Source organism: Lepidochelys kempii, chromosome 9 (genome assembly GCF_965140285.1).
Source record: "Lepidochelys kempii isolate rLepKem1 chromosome 9, rLepKem1.hap1, whole genome shotgun sequence".
NCBI classification, from domain to species: Eukaryota; Metazoa; Chordata; order Testudines; family Cheloniidae; genus Lepidochelys; species Lepidochelys kempii.
The window spans coordinates 84,713,978-84,734,986 of NC_136388.1; the positions used below are offsets into that span (position 1 = coordinate 84,713,978).

At 44.5% G+C, this 21,009-nt stretch overlaps 2 protein-coding genes across 2 annotated transcripts in view; both read left to right on the forward strand.

Annotated features, from left to right (window-relative positions):
* LOC140916826 (uncharacterized) overlaps positions 1-18,902 on the forward strand; it is a 60,469-nt gene extending 41,567 nt beyond the window's left edge. The window contains exons 4-5 of the mRNA XM_078854253.1: positions 17,033-17,630; positions 18,210-18,902. Of these exons, the coding sequence (XP_078710379.1) occupies positions 17,231-17,630; positions 18,210-18,481 (672 nt within the window). The 5' untranslated portion in view covers positions 17,033-17,230 and the 3' untranslated portion in view covers positions 18,482-18,902. The remainder of the gene's footprint in view (positions 1-17,032; positions 17,631-18,209) is intronic.
* On the forward strand, positions 699-12,188 carry LOC140916827 (uncharacterized). The gene is made up of 3 exons (XM_078854220.1): positions 699-774; positions 7,254-8,938; positions 11,793-12,188. The coding sequence occupies exons 1-3, from the start codon at positions 699-701 to the stop codon at positions 12,186-12,188; spliced, it is 2,157 nt and encodes a 718-aa protein (XP_078710346.1).
* Positions 18,903-21,009: the final 2,107 nt, after the last annotated feature.

The window sequence follows — 21,009 nt, forward strand, 5'->3', positions numbered from 1 at the left end:
GGTGTGTTTAAGCTACTGGGAAGTCTGAGGGGTCAACACACGTTCCAGGGACTGGTCCGGAGATCAAGTGATTTTCTCAGGCGGGAGCGCTGGATCAGTCTGTACCTTGAGAATTTGCCCCAAGGCCTTAAGATAGCAACAGTGCCTGGACTCCATGCAGACTCTGGGGGCTTAAAACACCCAAGGATTCAATGGTTAGATCCTGTCACAGCTGTCTGGTGAATACCGGGAGAGGTGCTCGACTGAACCTGTGACATCCCCTAAATAAGCAATGTCCAAATATTTGATCCAACTGCTAATAGATTATGAACAAATATATAAAAGTGACATATCATTAATAAACATTTAATTATGTAAATAACTATTTTGTAATGTCAAGTTTCCTTTACAAAGTACAGCAGTATCTGTTAAACCACCATATTTTTAGATCAAGTAGGATCTAAACTGGCTTTAGCTTCTATTTGCAGACCACAACTGGAATCCCCTGAAGGAACATTTCAAGACGTGATTAATTGTTTTATTGTGTATGTATCTGACAGGTCTAGGCATTGCAAAAAAAGAAAAGCAAAACCACAAGTATTTATAGTACCATGTTCTATTCTCCTCTCTCACATTAACCTGATCAAAAATGAATGCAAAATTAAATGGTTAATTTGATAATCTGGTAGTAAATTGTAAAACTGTACAAATGCAATGTAATGCTTCCTGCAACCTTACGGCAAACCAAAACAGATTTGTGTGTGGAGCGTTTTAAAATAGAATTAATAGAGCAAGGTATGTTTGTAAAGGGCATCTGAGGACAGGAAACAGCAAGAACATAAAACCAGAGATAGTATTATATTTAAATATAAGAAAGAATCCCAGTCTCTAAGTGCTTTTAATAGAATTAAAAATTGGATGACATAAAACATAAAGCCAGCAATGTCCTCTTTCCCCAAAGAGAAAATAACCAACCAGAAATTAAATCAAACTGTAGCCTACTTCACCTACAAATGCCAGTCTCAACCTGAGTAAGAGATGGACTTTGTACCATGCTCTGAGGGTCAACAGGCAGGATATTTTGGAGCAAAACTAACTTCACAATTTACATAAAATGACTCAGTTACATCTGGGAATTGTCCCAGGAAATCCCCCAAATCCATTACCTCCAAGTCGTTTACAGTTGGGATGGAGAACATGTGGGTTCATTGTTTCTGAAACCATCTGTGCTGATTACAAGATTTGACTTTAAATGAGAGTTGTTCACCATATGGTAAAGCAAATGTACATGAAGGTCAGTGCTTTCACTTGATTTTCACGTTGGTGAATCTGGAACTTAAGCAAGATTTACGGGTGCAAATCCACATTGATCAAAACCAAAGACAAAGTTCACATGAATCTCCTTGAAACAAAACCACAAGAGTTTTGCAGAGCTCTAGCTGTGAGTTCAGTTTATGACCAAGAAGCAGTAGCTGCTGTGTTGTGAGAGAAGAACCATCTTTCCAAACAATAATAGTCAGAACGGTTAAAAGAAAAACAAAACATGGGCAAAGTAAATTGCTTACACAGAGCCAGATTTCTTTGCGTAACAGCACCTGGTGTAAATAGGCTCAGTATTTTCTTTTTAAAGCTTCCCCTGGTGTGTAGAGTTTAAAGAATGCTTTCCCCTGGAGCCTTGCTCTTCTGAAAGAATGTATGTAGCTCCAAGAATCTCTCCTCATGTAGGACTGGAATCTAATATCTTCAATTCTGTTGGGCTCGTATGTGCCAGGGGTACAGCGGGCTCTGCAGGCAACAACCTTGTTTTTGTCTACAGACTGTTTGGCTTGCAGCAGAATTTCTAATACCTGAGGTGTTGTATAACCTAACCATCCCACTGTCCTCTTTTATTGGAAAAAAGATATTTCTCCCTTCTATTGTTTATGGTGGCCAGGCCAGGAACTATCTACTTTACATAATTGTTTCTTTTGTAAACAGGTATTTATGTTAGCCTACCATGCATATTGTAACAAACTGGCTAGTGTGTGTACATCATACCCTCTGCTCTGTAAATTTAGAACAGCTAATCTCTGTGTCATAGGCCAATATTACTAATAGCTAATAGGAATTCTCCTTCCGTTCTTGTGGTAGCAGGGACTTTGCTTTTGGAGCACGAGGATTTGAGCTCTATCCCCACTTCTCCAGTGAAGTTTTGAGTGGCCTGGTTAGTTCTGGATACCCACAGATTTAACTTGTATATACATGTCGTTTAAACCATTGGAATGTAATGAATCCTTTAGACCAGAGATTTTGACTTAGTAATGTAGTTTGAATATCGTGGCACGTAGAGTACATAGACAGAGGGGAATGCTATTCTTATTGTCTGTAGCAATTCATCTGAGTAATGAGTATTATATTCTTTCAGTAAACATGTACAGTGACCTAGCATTTTATTCTTTCTTATGTGTGTGCAATTGTGAGGTGAATAAAGTTTCCCTTCTGTGGGCAGCCAGCTTCTCGGAAAGGAAGTGGGTGTCACTGCAGCCCCAAATAAGGATGTTTTTAATCACTCCCAGTTAACCAATGTTGTGGCAACTGCTCAACAGGGATTTCAAACAAATTGTATCATCCTGGCTCAAATGCAGATAGATTAGACAGATGCAGATCTCTGAATGTTCAGTTTTCAGTATTGCTGCTCCACTTGGTAGCTCATTCTGTACAAATGGAAGTTTGCATTTGTACCAGCTGCCCCTTGCCATTCGGTGGGGAAACTTGAGTGGCACAACAGCAACATAGATCAAATCATGTGCGGTGTCATATATGTTGAACCTTCTTCCTGATTATGCTCTTACTCAGCAGTTCTCAAACTGTGGGGCAGAAGCCTAAAGTGGGGTTGTGACCCCATTTTAATGGGGTCGCCAGGGCTGACATTAGGCTTGCTGGAGCCTGGGGCCAAAGCCTGAGCTCCACCGCCTATGGCCGAAGCCTGAGGGCTTCAGCCCTGGGTGGCAGGGCTCCGGTTCCAGGCCCCATCACCTGGGCCTGAAGCCCTTGGGCTTTGACTTTGGCCCCGTTGTCCAGGGCGGTGGGGCTCAGGTTTTGGCTTTGGCTCCCCTCACCCGAAGTGGCAGGGCTCAGGTGGGCTCATGCTTCGGTCCCCTCCTGGGGTTGTGTAGTAATTTTTGTTGTCAGAAGGCGGTCATGGTGCAGTGAAGTTTGAGAACCCCTGCTCTTACTGTATGACTTTATCACTGTATTTATTAATGTATAACAATTTAGGGGACTTTCATTCAGATTTATTTGGTGGACAATTCCTGCCACAAAGAAACTGATAATTTTATGTAGTCTGTTGCAAGGGTGATAAAACTATAGTGGCCAGAATTTTGTAATTCCCCTAAACTAGGCTGAGTACTTCCCAGCTAATCTGCCAGTTAATAGTGGAAAATAGAGACAGCAATGTCAGGTCTTTCAGTTCTATAGCACTAAGATACATCCACAATCTCACCCCACTTCCATAGTCAAATCCTTAACATTTCAAGTTTAATCTAATTATCTAATTTCTATAGTTCTCTGATCATCATGGCATTTGAGTATACGCTTCCTCTGTATCTGAGCTGTAAGGAATGTCTGAGAAAGCAGGCTGTCTGGTCAAGTGTGTAATTGCTTTGGAAACAAAAAAGGAGAGTAAGGATCTGTAATGTTACCTTTCTCCCTTCTAATAAACACTTCAAAATGCTTTACAAACATTATCTACTTAATTGTCACAACATCCTGGTAGGTAGGTATTATTGTGTCTATTTTACGGATTGGGAGTCAGTGGCAGAATTCAAGTGTTCCTGGCTCCTATTCCCACGCTTAGTTTACTAAACCATGCTGTAGCTGCTCTTCGGCTCTCTTCTCCTCTGCACAAGGAAAAGACAAATATGAACTACAATAGTTAAAAATGTTTGCCGCCCTACAGCACACCCAATCCTGCTCCCATTTAACGCAATGAGAATTTTGTAATTGATCTCAGTGGGAGCAGGATTGGGCCCTGGGTTCACAGGAAAAAGTGTTTAAAGCAGATAATGTGACACTTTGTTTCTATTGGAGCACCAAATGAATGTAAAACGAAAGCAAACTACGGGAGGGAAGAGAAACCAAAGAAATGAACAGTGAGTGAAATTAAACTCAGTGTGTTGTGTTCTGCTTACCTGACTCTGAGTAAAAGAAAAGGAAGACTTGTGGCACCTTAGAGACTAACAAATTTATTTGAGCATAAGCTTTCGTGAGCTACAGCTCACTGCATCGGATGTGTACGTCGTGTAGAATTTACTTTCTAGTGATGAGTAAAATTGTTGTTCAGAAGAGGAATGCACTTGCGGCACCAAGCCAAAGCCAGGAATATTGCTGGCAGGTACTGGGCAAGCTCTGGGCTTAAAATAGTGTGCAGAGGAATGTTATAAATGTACATAGACTCATTAGGAACATACCCACATTGTGTTCAGGCATGAAGTTGCCAGCACTGCTGCTGAGAAGCAGCATTTAGTTACATGCTGTGCACGCAAGCTATTCTCTACAGCAAAGCAGCCCCACAGAGGGCTGCTTCCAGGGTGCACACTTCAGGCGGAGGAGGGGTGATGTCAAGCCCCAACGCTGTTCCTGAGAAGACTTTCCTGAGAAGTGCAGCTTAGATCCAATCCTTTGTGTGGACTTGCACTGCCCATACAACAAATCAGTCTCCCATTTTGCTCCTGAAGAACCTTATTATTATTAAACAACTGATGATTAATACTTAATTAAAAATACAAGAAGCAAGAAGTGGAGTAGTTCAAGCAGTTGTTTTCTTGGTGAAGCAAAATGTATCTTGTGCTATCATTAAGAATTTTTTTTCAGTACCTCCTGATTGTTTCCAAAAATATTTCCATCTCCTCTGTTTGAGGACATTCCTGCTGGATGAATTAACTTCTTCATTAATATACACACAACGTGGGCTTCAGCTGAAACTCATCTGGAATCATCTAACTGAACTACCTCTGCTTGTCCAGTAAAAAAAAAAGGTCTGTGTGTGACACAGTTTCTTTCTCTACAGATGAATAGTTATCATGGACTCTCTTGGTGTTATATAATACTGATACCTGAGCAGATGGTCAGAACCTGATTGCACCACAAATAATGGAATCTACCCAGGTGGCTTTAACTTTTTAATATAGTGGAACTCAATACTAGAGAAAGGACTGGACTTCAGAGTTCAGATTCAGATCTGAATCTAAACTTCTCCCCAGGTTTGGGGTGCTCGAAACCAGGGTTTTTCACAAACATTTACTCTTACTTTATCAATACTCTTACTGCTGTAATTGCTACTGCAATTACAGTATATTTTTTTAAAACATTTTGAATGTTTTTACATATGAGTAAATTAAATATGGAGCCACGAAAATATCTAGGCCTAATATGTATTAATGTATAATAATTAACATTACTATATATGTATGAAATGCTCCATCAGAGTTTCAGTTTAATTAAATGTTTCATGCCACATCATCACATGCAAGCTCCAGGGCAATATTTGTTTATGGATTTCAGCTATTGACATGAGGCAGATTGCATGAATGAGTCTTTTGAAGTTCCCTTTCATTTTAAAAGCACAGGGAAGTTTAATGCCACAGTCACATGAATTCAAGACAATCACAAGGCTTTCTCAAAGGATTAAAGGTAATGGATGATGGATTAAAGCCCACCTGGGACTCCAGTAAAAGTTTGAAAAAGCATCTCTCTGAGATGGGAGTGCTTATAGGCCTAAAACTATGGTCAAGCTAACTGTGTACACAGAAAGAAAAGGAGTACTTGTGGCACCTTAGAGACTAACCAATTTATTTGAGCATAAGCTTTCGTGAGCTACAGCTCACTTCATTGGATGCATACTGTGGAAAGCGTAGAAGATCTTTTTATACACACAAAGCATGAAAAAATACCTCCCCCTACCCCACTCTCCTGCTGGTAATAGCTTATCTAAAGTGATCACTCTCCTTACAATGTGTATGATAATCAAGTTGGGCCATTTCGAGCATAAGTCCAGGTTTTCTCACACACACCCCCCCACACACACACACAAACACAAACCCACTCTCCTGCTGGTAATAGCTTATCTAAAGTGACCACTCCTTACAATGTGTCACTTTAGATAAGCTATTACCATCAGGAGAGTGGGTTTGTGGGGGGGGGGGGGTGAGAAAACCTGGATTTGTGCTGGAAATGGCCCAACTTGATTATCATACACATTGTAAGGAGACTGATCACTTTAGATAAGCTATTACCAGCAGGAGAGTGGGGTGGGGGGAGGTATTTTTTCATGCTTTGTGTGTATAAAAAGATCTTCTACACTTTCCACAGTATGCATCCGATGAAGTGAGCTGTAGCTCACGAAAGCTTATGCTCAAATAAATTGGTTAGTCTCTAAGGTGCCACAAGTACTCCTTTTCTTTTTGCGAATACAGACTAACACGGCTGTTACTCTGAAACTTATGTATACAGAGCATAAGAAGAGGGTGAGGAAAATTCCATTGTAGGGCAGTTACAACAGCACGGCTTAAGAAATGTAACCATAGCAGCTAGAAATTAGGAAAGACCATTAACCGCAAAAAAACAAACCTGTCAATAACAGGAAAATTTGCCCAAAAAAGACAGATTGGACTAAAATTACTGCTTGTAGACAAAACAAAGGAGAAAACCCTGCTGATTACATGCAGTGCCTTAAGCAGGTTTTTGAAAGATATTCTGGCATAGGTAATGCAGAGGAAGGTGCCAAACAAGCCATAGTGGCCACCTTTGTCCAGGGACTCAATTCACAATTAGGAACCATTAAAGATTGGTATTGTGGATTGGGAGGGAAAAAACCCTAACAAAATTTTGGCAGCAGCCCAGAATTACTCCCGTCAGTTAGGAAAGAAAAAGGATGACATCGAAACTAAATTAATGACTCTCCAGATCCAGAATATACAGAAACCCCACAACAAGCGCCCATTAAGGGGAAGAGGAGAGAGACCCAACAAAGGTCCCTACCGTCTCCGTACCCAGGGAAAAAATAATAACAATTTCAATTGTAGACAAGTGGGCCGTTGGAAAAACAATTGTCCCAATCATCCTGAGTGGTCAATTGACCCTGCCCTTGCACCGCAATATTCTTCCCCTGTTCCCTCAAAGCCGTTAGGATAGCCAGGAGACAGTTGACATCATCACTCCACTTGTCCCTTTAAACCAGACAGAATCATATGTAAACTGTATAATTAATGGCACCCCTACCTCTTGCCTGCTAGATACCCGTGCCTCGCGGTCCACCCTCCACACGGACGACTTCCCTTCTCTTCCAGTAACCTCAAAAATAGTGAATGCAGTAGGAGTGAGCAACACTCCTATTCCGCATCCCATCTCCTCACCTCTGACTGTTTCTATCGGTTCTCTGTCTGAGCACCATGCTTTCCTCCTCAGCCCCTGCTCACCTGTTAACCTTTTGGGAAAAGACTTGCTGTGCAAATTAAATTGTACAATTTATTGCACCCCAGACGGTGTGTATTTGGATGTCCCAGATCCCAGCCAAAATGAGGTCCTGGCAGTCCTGCAATTGGGCGCTCCAGAGGAGGAGACCGATCCCAGTCCTTCCTTGTTGCAACAGGAATTGCTGGCCAAGATTCCTCCCTGTTTATGGGCCAAGCATGCCAACCAAGTAGGGTGCATCAGGACTGCCCAACTGGTTCAACTTCGCCTAGATCCGGCAAAACCCCTTCCTAGAGTTCAGCAATACCCTCTCTCAAGGGAGGCCGAGGAGGGAATCCGCCCAGTGATTACCTCCCTAATTAGGCAAGGAGTTGTTATTCCTACAGTCAGTAAATGTAACACCCGCATTTTACCCGTAAGGAAACCTGGCAAGCAGACCTGGCGCTTTGTCCAGGATCTCCGTGCTGTCAGTGCCGCCATTCTCCCTACCTACCCAATTGTCCTGAACCCTGCTATTATTCTCTCCTATATTCCTCCCTCTGCCATTTATTTCACGGTTGTTGATCTCTGCTCGGCTTTCTTCTCTATCCCTGTCCACAGAGATAGTCAATATCTGTTTGCTTTTACCTACCAAGGGTGTCAATACACTTGGACCAGGTTACCCCAGGGTTATACCAAATCGACCGCATTGTTCTCGCAGATCCTCAAAAGGGATCTGGATGACCTTGTGTTCAAAATGGGGTCCACTCTGGTCCAGTACATAGACGACCTGCTGTTGGCATCGCCATCTTTAGAGGCCTCCAAAACTGATTCCCTTACGCTATTGCAAGATCTAGCCAAGAAGGGTCATAAAGCCTCCAAGTCCAAACTGCAGCTCTGTCTGCCCAAAGTCCACTATTTGGGACATGATATTTCAGCTGGAGAGAGACGCTTGTCCTCTGCACGAATACAAGCCATCCTCCAGGTCCCTAAACCAACCACTAAGAAACAAATGCATGGCTTCCTAGGTATGGCCGGGTATTGCCGACAGTGGATCCTTGGGTATACAGCTATTGTTAGGCCCCTGCAAGAATTAACCCTTGATAAGGTCCCTGAACCCCTTCCATGGTCCCCAAAAGCCGAGGAAACATTTACTAGAATTAAGGAAGCTCTTACCAGGTCCCCCGCCTTGGGCCTACCTGACTACCAGAAGCCCTTCACTCTCTATTGCCACGAGAAGGAGGGAATAGCCTTGAGGGTCCTTACCCAAACTCATGGTGACAAACAACGCCCCATAGCATATTATAGCTCACCTTTGGACCCTGTAGCAGCTGGACTCCCTCCTTGTCTTTGGGCGGTAGCTGCAGCCGCTTCCATTGTGGAGGCTTCTGCTACTTTCGTCTTGGGTTCCCCCTTATGTGTTGCCATCCTGCGTGCTGTGACCACCCTCCTTCTAAAAAGCAAAACCCAGCATCTCTCTAACTCGAGACTAACTAAATATGAAATGCTGCTTTTAAATGCTTCAAATGTAACTCTTAGTCACCTTCCTGTCCTTAACCCCACTTCCCTACTTCCCACAGCGGCTGGAGAACCCCATGACTGTTTAGCTGAGACAGCAGAACTCTCCACTCCTAGAATTAATCATAGAATCATAGAATATCAGGGTTGGAAGGGACCCCTGAAGGTCATCTAGTCCAACCCCCTGCTCGAAGCAGGACCAATTCCCAGTTAAATCATCCCAGCCAGGGCTTTGTCAAGCCTGACCTTAAAAACCTCTAAGGAAGGAGATTCTACCACCTCCCTAGGTAACACATTCCAGTGTTTCACCACCCTCTTAGTGAAAAAGTTTTTCCTAATATCCAATCTAAACCTCCCCCACTGCAACTTGAGACCATTACTCCTCGTTCTGTCATCTGCTACCATTGAGAACAGTCTAGAGCCATCCTCCTTGGAACCCCCTTTCAGGTAGTTGAAAGCAGCTATCAAATCCCCCCTCATTCTTCTCTTCTGCAGGCTAAACAATCCCAGCTCCCTCAGCCTCTCCTCATAACGCATGTGTTCTAGACCCCTAATCATTTTTGTTGCCCTTCGCTGGACTCTCTCCAATTTATCCACATCCTTCTTGTAGTGTGGGGCCCAAAACTGGACACAGTACTCCAGATGAGGCCTCACCAATGTCAAATAGAGGGGAACGATCACGTCCCTCGATCTGCTCGCTATGCCCCTACTTATACATCCCAAAATGCCATTGGCCTTCTTGGCAACAAGGGCACACTGCTGACTCATATCCAGCTTCTCGTCCACTGTCACCCCTAGGTCCTTTTCCGCAGAACTGCTGCCTAGCCATTCGGTCCCTAGTCTGTAGCGGTGCATTGGATTCTTCCATCCTAAGTGCAGGACCCTGCACTTATCCTTATTGAACCTCATCAGATTTCTTTTGGCCCAATCCTCCAATTTGTCTAGGTCCTTCTGTATCCTATCCCTCCCCTCCAGCGTATCTACCACTCCTCCCAGTTTAGTATCATCCGCAAATTTGCTGACAGTGCAATCCACACCATCCTCCAGATCATTTATGAAGATATTGAACAAAACCGGCCCCAGGACCAACCCTTGGGGCACTCCACTTGATACCGGCTGCCAACTAGACATGGAGCCATTGATCACTACCCGTTGAGCCCGACAATCTAGCCAGCTTTCTACCCACCTTATAGTGCATTCATCCAGCCCATACTTCCTTAACTTGCTGACAAGAATACTGTGGGAGACCGTGTCAAAAGCTTTGCTAAAGTCAAGAAACAATACATCCACTGCTTTCCCTTCATCCACAGAACCAGTAATCTCATCATAAAAGGCAATTAGATTAGTCAGGCATGACCTTCCCTTGGTGAATCCATGCTGGCTGTTCCTGATCACTTTCCTCTCATGCAAGTGCTTCAGGATTGATTCTTTGAGGACCTGCTCCATGATTTTTCCAGGGACTGAGGTGAGGCTGACTGGCCTGTAGTTCCCTGGATCCTCCTTCTTCCCTTTTTTAAAGATTGGCACTACATTAGACCAATTGATCTGAAGGATACCCCGCTTCATAATCCTGATCTACTATTCTATGTAGACTGGTCCTGCCTCAGAAATCCTGCAGGCCTACTTGTGGCCGGCTATGCTGTTTGTTCCCAACACAAGCCTGTGGCGGCCCACTCCCTTACGGGAGCACACTCAGCCCAAGTCGCAGAATTTGTCGCCCTTACCTGTGCTTGTACTTTAGCCAAAGACAAGTCTGTTACCATCTACACAGACTCTCAATATGCCTTCGGGGTGGTTCATGATTATGGGCAACTATGGAAACACTGAGGATTTCTCACTTCGGGGGAAGGGGGGCAAAGATTAGTAATGGGCCTTTTGTTGATGCCCTTCTCGCTGCCCTTCAGCTCCCTTCTGCCATTGCCATTGTAAAATGTAGTGCTCACCAGAAACCTTATGATGATGTTACCAGAGGAAATGCACTGGCAGATGCTACTGCCAGACAGGTGGCCCTTTCCGGGTCTCCGGCTCCATTTGATTTTATTTTCTTTAGTTCACAGTTCCCCTCCATGCCTGCCTCTCTCCATGATTTAGCTCTTATGCAAGATTTGTCCCCAGAACCAGAGAAGGACAGATGGAGGCCGGATGGATGTACTTTGCATCCAGATGCCTTGTGGCGCTCCCCAGATGGCTGCTTGGTAGCGCCCAAGGCTGTGCTCCCCTATCTCGCTCTTGCGTCCCATGGATTGGCGCATGTGAGCAAAGAGGGGATGATCGCTTCAGTACTGCGTCATTGGTATGCCCCAAATTTCTCCATTATGGCACAGCAGTATTGCAATTTTTGTCCGACCTGCCTAGCCCACAATAGCAGCAGACCAGTTCGGACAAAACCCGCTGTGCACCCCACTCCATGGGGACCTTTTGTAAATATCCAAATCAATTTTATCAATATGCCAAAATGTTGTTCTTATAAATATGTTCTTGTTTGTGTCTGTATGTATTCTGGATGGATAGAGGCCTACCCTTGCGCTAAGGCCGATTCCCCCACCGTAGCAAAAAAATTGTTAAGGGATTTCATTCCTCGGTTTGGTCTACCTCTTTCGAGTAACAGCGACCAAGGTACCCATTTTACAGGCCAAATCATGCAACAGATTTGCAAGGCTCTTAACATCACCCAACACTTGCATTGTGCTCATCACCCCCAGAGTGTGGGGGCGGTTGAGCACAAGAATGGGGAACTAAAGAACAAAATCTCTAAGATCTGTGCTGAAACCAGCCTTAAATGGCCTGATGCCCTACCCCTTGTACATGAGGAGCACACCTACACGCAAACATGGTCTGTCCCCATATGAAATCCTTATGGCCAGATCTATGCGTATGCCAGCATCCCCTCCCCGACTCTCTTGCCAATTGACCTGCAACTAAATGATGATACTGTTATAACATACTGTCAGATGCTAATTCGTTGCTTTAGGTCTATCCACTCACAGGTCCAAAGTGCCCTGGTGGAACCAGCTGACACACCGTGCCACCCCCTTCAGCCTGGGGACTGGGTTTATATTAAGGTATATCAGAGAAAGACTTCTTTAGAACCTCGCTGGACAGGCCCCTACCAGATCCTACTGACCACCCATACAGCAGTCAAGTGCAAGGGATTCGTCAGCTGGATCCACGCCTCCGACTGCAAGAAAATAACACCACCCTGGGACCCAGACGCTGTGGATTTTCAACCTCTAAATCCAGTTCTGAAACAACTGGAGTGATCATGACGGCAACCCTGCTTCAGGCCCCAAAAGGGAACCTAGGTTCAACCTCAGGAAGAGAAAGTGATATCTCCAGTGATTCGCCTTTATAGCCAGCTAAGGCTTCAGGCCTGCTGGTAAAGGGGACTCTGGAGATCAAAGGCCAGAATAAAGCCTTTAGAAGTCCAGAGGAGAGCCTAGCACCTGCTGGCACCCAGTTGCCAAGACCAGCCCCGTGGTCAGAATAAAGGAATCAGCCATGGTGCGAAAATGGCTGATGCCTTCTGTTTGGTTCGTATGCATAACTATGTTCTTGCTACTATTGCTGAACTTTCATGACACTGTTATGTTCTTTTGGATGCACAAAGCCACCAGCAGTTTGCCAATAAAAGACCCCTTTGAAGAACCGGATGCAACACCTGTAACTTCTCCCTTGTATGATGCTAAAACAGGGACATTCCAAGAAAGGAAAAGGAACATCCACTCCGCTGGTGTAGAACTGATCAATGAAATTGTTTTTAATTGTTCACTCTATTAATATAACTTCGGAAGCAAAGTTTTATGAATGAAACAACACTCATTCATAAAACCGGTTATCCCAATACCTGGCTAATTGAGTTTCACTTTCAATCCAATTGCTGCTTAAATCGCTGAAACTTACACTGTTTCAACATTATAACTTCTGTTCACTGTTTGTCATTCATTATACTTGTCTATATTGTAACTTCTGTTCACTGTTTGCTATTCCTTACACTTGTCCATATTGTAACTCAAACTCCATTTTAACTTGTCCCAAACTCCATTTTAAAATGTTCATTCCATTTTGTAAAAGCTTGCTGCAACCTTCATTTTTGCAAAACCCTGCTGTAATCTTATTAGTTTAGTTTAGATGTGTGAATGAGATATGTATGGATGATGGAATCAACCTCCAGCCCCCGCCCGTCCTGATGAAATAAAGTGTAAACACCCAATGGTTGAAGATGCAGACAACAGCTCTGACAAAGTAAGAGGAGTCCACCCTCAAAAGAAAAGAACAAAAGTACAATTGAAGAAACATCAAAGCCAGGTCCTAGGCTGAAAGTCATGTCTGCAATTGACGGGTGATCAATCATACCAAACCCAGAGGAAGCGTGACACAGCAAGACCTATAGACTCTGGATTCAAACTAAAGCCTACAAAAAGGATGGGTGAGATGGAAGACTTTGAAGGGTAACATTCTGGTGCCAACATGGAAGGGCATCGGTGCATGCCCAACAGAGACCCAGCTCTTCCTTGTGCCCGGCTTTCCTGGCCAGTTAGCCGCCACAAGCTGCAAACCCAAGCCACGAACTCAAGCTACATTCAGGGCTGGTAACTATACAGCAGCTGCAGAACCTGTGTGTGTGAATGAACGAATGTTTGAATAAATGTGAAACTGAATGAAATATTATAGCTATAACTGACTGCCTGCTACGATTCTTTTTGTATTCACAATAAATGTGACATTTTGTCTTACCCCCTTTAATAAGATCCTGCTGGTTTTTATTTTATTGGTATAACATCTCCCCCATTGTAAATAGGAGCCTCTGAAACTTGAAACTGAAACCAGTTTGAATTGATTTTCTAAGTGTTTCATATTCATTTCCTCCATAGCCATTTTCTAAGTCTTGTTCTAATTCATGTCTGGATCATGTCTCTGATCCCCTTTTGTGCTGTGGGTTTTCAGAAATTCCTTTCTTAATATGTGGTTTTACACCAGTAAATATATAAACGAGCATGATATTGGTTTACTCTTGAGGACCTCAAATTGATGACTTGTTTTGCCTTAAAAACTGAAATAATGACGAAGTGTTGAAAGCAAAAATACTGTTTAATCTCTGGGTATGTAATAGCTGTGCAGCTGCACAGGAGCCTACTTATACTAAAATAGTTATAATAGATTCTTTCACTTGAGAAAATACATTCTGGAGCTAATGGATCAAATTTATCCCTGGTCTAACTTCACTGAAGTCAGTTTTGCCCAGTGAATCTTTGGGAAAGAGAAACATGCACATTTAAGGTCTTATAGATCTGATAACTATCAGCTCGTCCTTACAGTTACAAAAGAATGTGTGCAAGTTCAATCTCTAACAGCCCCATTACTACAGGCTGCTAGGATGGGGGAGGGAAGTATGGTTTATACTTCTCTACTGCACATTCCTCTGAAATTTCATTTACATGGCTGACTGCTGACAGACACACAAAACTGAGTTTTGATTTACTTTTTAATTGCTACCAGTTGCATTATATCAAATGTGAGCCCAACTCTCAAATTTGAGCACCAAGTTTAGGTGCAGAAATTCCAATTTTAGATACTCGGGTTCTAAATGGAAAACCCAAATATGGAACGAGGACCCTCACTTCGGAGCCTGGGTTTGCGATATTGCTCACATGTCATTTTATAGAGGCATTCTTTTGACTGTCAGGACAAAATTCACCCCTCGCCTGTACAGGCACAAATCCCATTGAAGTCAATGCCATCACTGAATCTGAACCTTCATATGGGGATAAAGACTCTCCAAAAAAGGATTTTATATTGAATTTAGGTTTCAGTAGTAGCCATGTTAGTCTGTATCAGCAAAAAAAATGAGAAGTTCTTGTGGCACCTAAGAGACTAACAAATTTATTTGGGCATAAGCTTTCGTGGGCTAGAACCCACTTCATCAGATGCATGAAGTAAAAGATACAGGAGCAGGTATAAATACATGAAAGGATGTGGGTTGCTTTACCAAATGTTAGGTCAGTCTAATGAGATAAATCAATTAATAGCAGGATACCAAGGGAGGAGAAGTAACTTTTGAAGTGGTAAGAGAGTGGCCCATTACAGACAGTTGACAAGAAGGTGTGAGTAACGGTAGGGAGAAATTAGTATTGGGAAAATTAAGTTTAGGTTTTGTAATGACCCAACCACGCCCAGTCTTTATCCAGGCCTAATCTGATGGTATCTAGTTGGCAAATTAATTCCAGTTCTGCAGCTTCATGTTGGAGTCTGTTTTTGAAGTTTTTTTGTTGAAAAATAGCCACTTTGAGGTTTGTTATTGAGTGACCAGAGAGATTGAAGTGTTCTCCTACTGGTTTTTGAATGTTATGATTCCTGATGTCAGATTTGTGTCCATTTATTCTTTTGCACAGAGAGTGTCTGGTTTGGCCAATGTACATGGCAGAGGGGCATTGCTGGCACATGATGGCATATATCACATTGGTAGATATGCAGATGAACGAGCCCCGGATGGTGTGGCTAGGTCCTATGATGGTGTCCCTTGAATAGATATGTGAACAGAGTTGGCACCGGGGTTTGTAGCAGGGTTTGGTCCCTGGGTTGGTGTTTTTGTTGTGTGGTATGTAGTTGCTGGTGAGTATTTGCATTAGTATTATCACGGCAAACCTGGTGGCTGAACTTTATGACTTTGTCCTCATCCACAACTATTTCAGATTTGGGGACAATTTATACCTTCAAGTCAGTGGGACTGCTAGGGTACCCGCATGGCCCCTCAATATGCCAACATTTTTATGGCTGACAGAACAACGCTTCCTCAGCTCTCATCCCCTTACACCCCTACTTTACTTGAGCTACATTGATGACATCTTCATCATCTGGATCTACAACCTATCCTGAAAGATGACCCCTCACTCTCACAGACCTTGGGAGACAGGCCAGTCCTCACTTACAGACAGCCCCCGAACCTGAAGCAAATACTCACCAGCAACTACACACTTACCACCATAAGAACAGACTGGGACCAGCCTAAACAAATCATTACCAAAAGAAAGGAAAATTCTTGCATTCAAACATTTTTTAGAGGAGGGGCTACTCTTGGAACCCTTCCGCTAATTCAATAGGCCATGTGTGACACTTTTGTGTATTTACATATGTATGAGTAGGGTGGACAATGTAATCAACAGTCCCTGTCTATGCTGTATTCTGATATCATTTAAATGAATTGTAAACATGGGATATCTTGGGATTCATCTCTCTTTGAAATGTACTGTGAATGGTGGTGGCAAAAGCAAATGGCCTTATGTTAATTTGTATAGCTAAGTACAGGTGATGTACCTCCTTCAAAGCCATCCTAATTACCTTTTGTTCCCTGAGGAAATCCCAACTTGTCAAAGAGGACATGAAATTATATAAAAGATCCTGGGGTCCTGAGTCTGTCATCTCAGATCTGCTTAAGCTTCTTCAGGGGAAGTTTGAGTCGCAAGATTGAGGTCCCAGTTATGCTGGTACGCCCTGAATATGATATTTAGACATTGGACTATAAACTATGAATTATTTCTGAAAGAACTTTTTGCAACCACAAAGCTCACTCTCTCTGCTATGAATCTGCACCTAAATGAATTGAACTCATGTCTGTATGTATACTGATCTTTTAATCATACTTTCTCTCTTTTGTTTTTTAATAAATTTTAGTTTAATTAATAAGAATTGACGGTAGCGTGTATTTGGGTAAGATCTGAAACATGCATTAATCTGGAAGGTAATAATAATGAGGAGTCCTTGTGGCACCTTAGCCCTGGTTTACACTATAAGTTGACGTCGAATTTAGCAGCATTAAATCGATTTAACCCTGCACCTGTCCACACGACGAAGCCCTTTTTTTCGACTTAAAGGGCTCTTAAAATCGATTTCCTTACTCCACCCCCAACAAGGGGATTAGTACTGAAATTGGCCTTGCCGGGTTGAATTTGGGGTACTGTGGACACAATTAGACGGTATTGGCCTCCGGGAGCTATCCCAGAGTGCTCCATTGTGACTGCTATGGACAGCACTCTCAACTCAGATATACTGGCCAGGTAGACAGGAAAAGGCCCGCAAACTTTTGAATTTCAATTTCCTGTTTGGCCAGCGTGGCAAGCTGCAGGTGACCATGCAGAGCTCATCAGCAGAGGTGACCATGATGGAGTCCCAGAATCGCAAAAGAGCTCCAGCATTGACCGAACGGGAGGTACAGGATCTGATCGCTGTATGGGGAGAGGAATCCGTGCTATCAGAACTACGTTCCAGTTTTTGAAATGCCAAAACATTTGTCAAAATCTCCCAGGCCATGAAGGACAGAGGCCATAACAGGGACCCGAAGCAGTGCCGTATGAAACTTAAGGAGCTGAGGCAAGCCTACCAGAAAACCAGAGAGGTGAACGGCTGCTCCGAGTCAGAGCTCAAAACATGCCGCTTCTATGATGAGCTGCATGCCATTTTAGGGGGTTCAGCCACCAGTACCCCAGCCTTGTTTGACTCCTTCAATGGAGATGGAGGCAACACGGAAGCAGGTTTTGGGGATGAGGAAGATGATGATGATGAGGTTGTAGACAGCTCACAGCAAGCAAGCGGAGAAACCGGTTTTCCCGACAGCCAGGAACTGTTTCTCACCCTGGATCTGAAGCCAGTACCTCCCAAACCCACCCAAGGCTGCCTCCCGGACCCACCAGGCGGAGAAGGGACCTCTGGTGAGTGTACCTTTTAAAATACTATAAATGGTTTAAAAGCAAGCATGTTTAATGATTAATTTGCCCTGGCATTTGTGGCTCTCCTGGATGTACTCCCAAAGCCTTTGCAAAAGGTTTCTGGGGAGGGCAGCCTTATTCCATCCACCATGGTAGGACACTTTACCACTCTAGGCCAGTAGCATGTACACGGGAATCACTGTAGAACAAAGCATTGCAGTGTATGTTTGCTGGCGTTCAAACAACATCCATTCTTTATCTCTCTGTGTTATCCTCAGGAGAGTGATATCATTCATGGTCACCTGGTTGAAATAGGGTGCTTTTCTTAAGGGGACATTCAGAGGTGCCAATTCCTGCTGGGCTGGTTGCCTGTGGCTGAACAGAAATGTTCCCCGCTGTTAGCCACTGGGAAGGTGGAGGGGCTAGCCACGTGCTGCGGGGAGGCAAAATGCGACCTTGGAACGAAAGCACATGTGCTATGTATGTAATGTTAACAGCAAGGTTTACTATGAAAGAGTGTACCCATTGTTCTATAAAATGTGTCTTTTTAAATTCCACTGTCCCTTTTTTTTTCTCCACCAGCTGCATGTGTTTCAAGGATCACAGGATCTTCTCCTTCCCAGAGGCTAGCGAAGATTAGAAGGCAAAAAAACCACACTTGCAATGAAATGTTCTCTGAGCTCATGCTGTCTTCCTACACTGACAGAGCACAGACGAATGCATGGAGGCAGACAATCTCAGAGTGCAGGAAAGTACAAAATGACCGGGAGGAGAGGTGGTGGGCTAAAGTGAGTAAGTGGCAGGCTGAAGAGAGTAAGTGGCGGGCTGAAGAGAGGGCTGAAGCTGAAAGGTAGCGGCAGAGTGATGAGAGGAGGCAGGATTCAATGCTGAGGCTGCTGGAGGATCAAACCAATATGCTCCAGTGTACGGTTGAGCTGCAGGAAAGGCAGCAGGAGCACAGACTGCTGCTACAGCCCCTGTGTAATCAACCACCCTCCACCCCAAGTTCCATAGCCTCCTCACCCAGACACCCAAGAACATGGTGGGGGGGCCTCCGGCCACCCAGCCACTCCACCCCAGAGGATTGCCCAAGCAACAGAAAGCTGGCATTCAATAAGTTTCAAAGTTTTAAACTTTTAAAGTGCTGTGTGGCCTTGTCCTTCCCTCCTCCACCACCTCTCCTGGTGCTTCTCTCCTCCACCACCCCTCCTGGGCTACCTTGGTAGTTATCCCCCCATTTATGTGATGAATTAATAAAGAATGCATGAATGTGAAGCAACAATGACTTTATTGCCTCTGCAAGCGGTGATCGAAGGGAGGAGAGGAGGGTGGTTAGCTTACAGGGAAGTAGAGTGAACCAAGGGGCGGGGCGTTTCATCAAGGAGAAACAAATAGAACTTTCACACCGTAGCCTTGCCAGTCATGAAACTGGTTTTCAAAGCTTCTCGGACGCGCACCGCGCCCTCCTGTGCTCTTCTAACCGCCCTGGTGTCTGGCTGTGTGTAACCAGCAGCCAGGCGATTTGCCTCAACCTCCCACCCCGCCGTAAACATCTCCCCCTTACTCTCACAGTATTGTGGAGTGCACAGCAAGCAGTAATAACAGTGGGAATATTGGTTTCCCTGAGGTCTAACTGAGTTAGTAAACTGCGCCAGTGCTCTTTTAAATGTCCAAATGCACATTCTACCACCATTCTGCACGTGCTCAGCCTATAGTTGAACAGCTCCTGACTACTATCCAGGCTGCCTGTGTATGGCTTCATGAGCCATGGCATTAAGGGGTAGGCTGGGTCCCCAAGGATAGCTATAGGCATTTCAACATCCCCAACGATTATTTTCTGGTCTGGGAATAAAGTCCCTTCCTGCAGCTTTTGAAACAGACCAGAGTTCCTGAAGATGCAAGCATCATGTACCTTTCCCGGCTATCCCATGTTGATGTTGGTGAAATGTCCCTTGTGATCCACCAGTGCTTGCAGCACTATTGAAAAGTACCCCTTGTGGTTTATGTCCTCGGCGGCTTGGTGCTCCGGTGCCAAGATAGGGATATGGGTTCCATCTATGGCCCCACTACAGTTAGGGAATCCCATTGCAGCAAAGCCATCCACTATGACCTGCACATTTCCCAGGGTCACTACCCTTGATATCAGCAGATCTTTGATTGCATTGGCTACTTGCATCACAGAAGCCCCTACAGTAGATTTGCCCACTCCAAATTGATTCCCAACTGACCGGTAGCTGTCTGGCATTGCAAGCTTCCACAGGGCTATTGCCACTTGCTTCTCAACTGTGAGAGCTGCTCTCATCTTGGTATTCTTGTGCCTCAGGGCAGGGGAAAGCAAGTCACAAAGTTCCATGAAAGTGCCCTTACGCATGCGAAAGTTTTGCAGCCACTGGGAATCGTCCCAGACCTGCAACACTATGTGGTTCCACCAGTCTGTGCCTGTTTCCCAAGCCCAGAATCGGCGTTCCACCGCATGAACCTGCCCCATTAGCACCATGATGCCCACACTGCCAGGGCCCGTGCTTTGAGAGAAGTCCGTGTCCATGTCCTCATCACTCTCGTCACCGCGCTGACGTCGCCTACTTGCCTGGTTTCGCTTTGCCAGGTTCTAGTGCTGCATATACTGCTGGATAATGTGTGTGGTGTTTAATGTGCTCCTAATTGCCAAAGTGATCTGAGCGGGCTCCATGCTTGCCGTGGTATGGCATCTGCACAGAAAAAAGGCGCAGAATGATTGTCTTCCGTTGCCCTGATGGAGGGAGGGCGACTGACGACATGGTTTATAGGGTTGTCTTACAGGGAATTAAAATCAACAAAGGGGGTGGCTTTGTGAGAAACAGAATGGCCCCCTCAAGGATAGAACTCAAAACCTCAAGAACTCAAAACTGGGTTTAGCAGGCCATTGATTTCACGGAGGGAGGGAGGAGAAAATGAATACAAAACAAATCTGGTCTATTGCTTGTTTTGATCCACTCCATCTATCTTTATACATCTTGCTGGCAGCAGACTGTGCAGTACGACCGCTAGCCATCGTCGTCTCCTGGGTGCTCGGCAGAAGACAGTGCAGTATGCACAGAGGGGACAGGAGGCCTGTGAAGAAATTTGGCAACATGTGACCTCCTTAAGAAAAGCAGGCTGCACAGTGGGGACAGGAGGCCAGTGAAGAAATTTGGCAACATGTGACCTCCAGAAGAAGAAGGGGGAACGTCCATGTACCAGCAACGCAGATACAGGTAAGTAACCGTTTTCATGTTCTCTCCACAGGTACCATTACGGGGAGTGGCCCAGATGATATGTCTGGGGGAAGGGAGCAGAAGGAGACTCCGCCAGCTGAAAGGCATGAGATGCACTTTCCTAAGGTTGGCAGTTCCACGACCACCAC

Excerpts from the sequence above, each read along its gene's own strand:
- LOC140916827 (XM_078854220.1), top strand. The coding sequence starts at position 699 with ATGCTTCCTGCAACCTTACGGCAAACCAAAACAGATTTGTGTGTGGAG. Across the intron at positions 775-7,253 it reads AATAGAATTAATAGAGCAAG|ATACCCGTGCCTCGCGGTCC; the intron begins GTATGTTTGTAA and ends CTTGCCTGCTAG. Across the intron at positions 8,939-11,792 it reads TGCTTTTAAATGCTTCAAAT|ATCTATGCGTATGCCAGCAT; the intron begins GTAACTCTTAGT and ends CCTTATGGCCAG.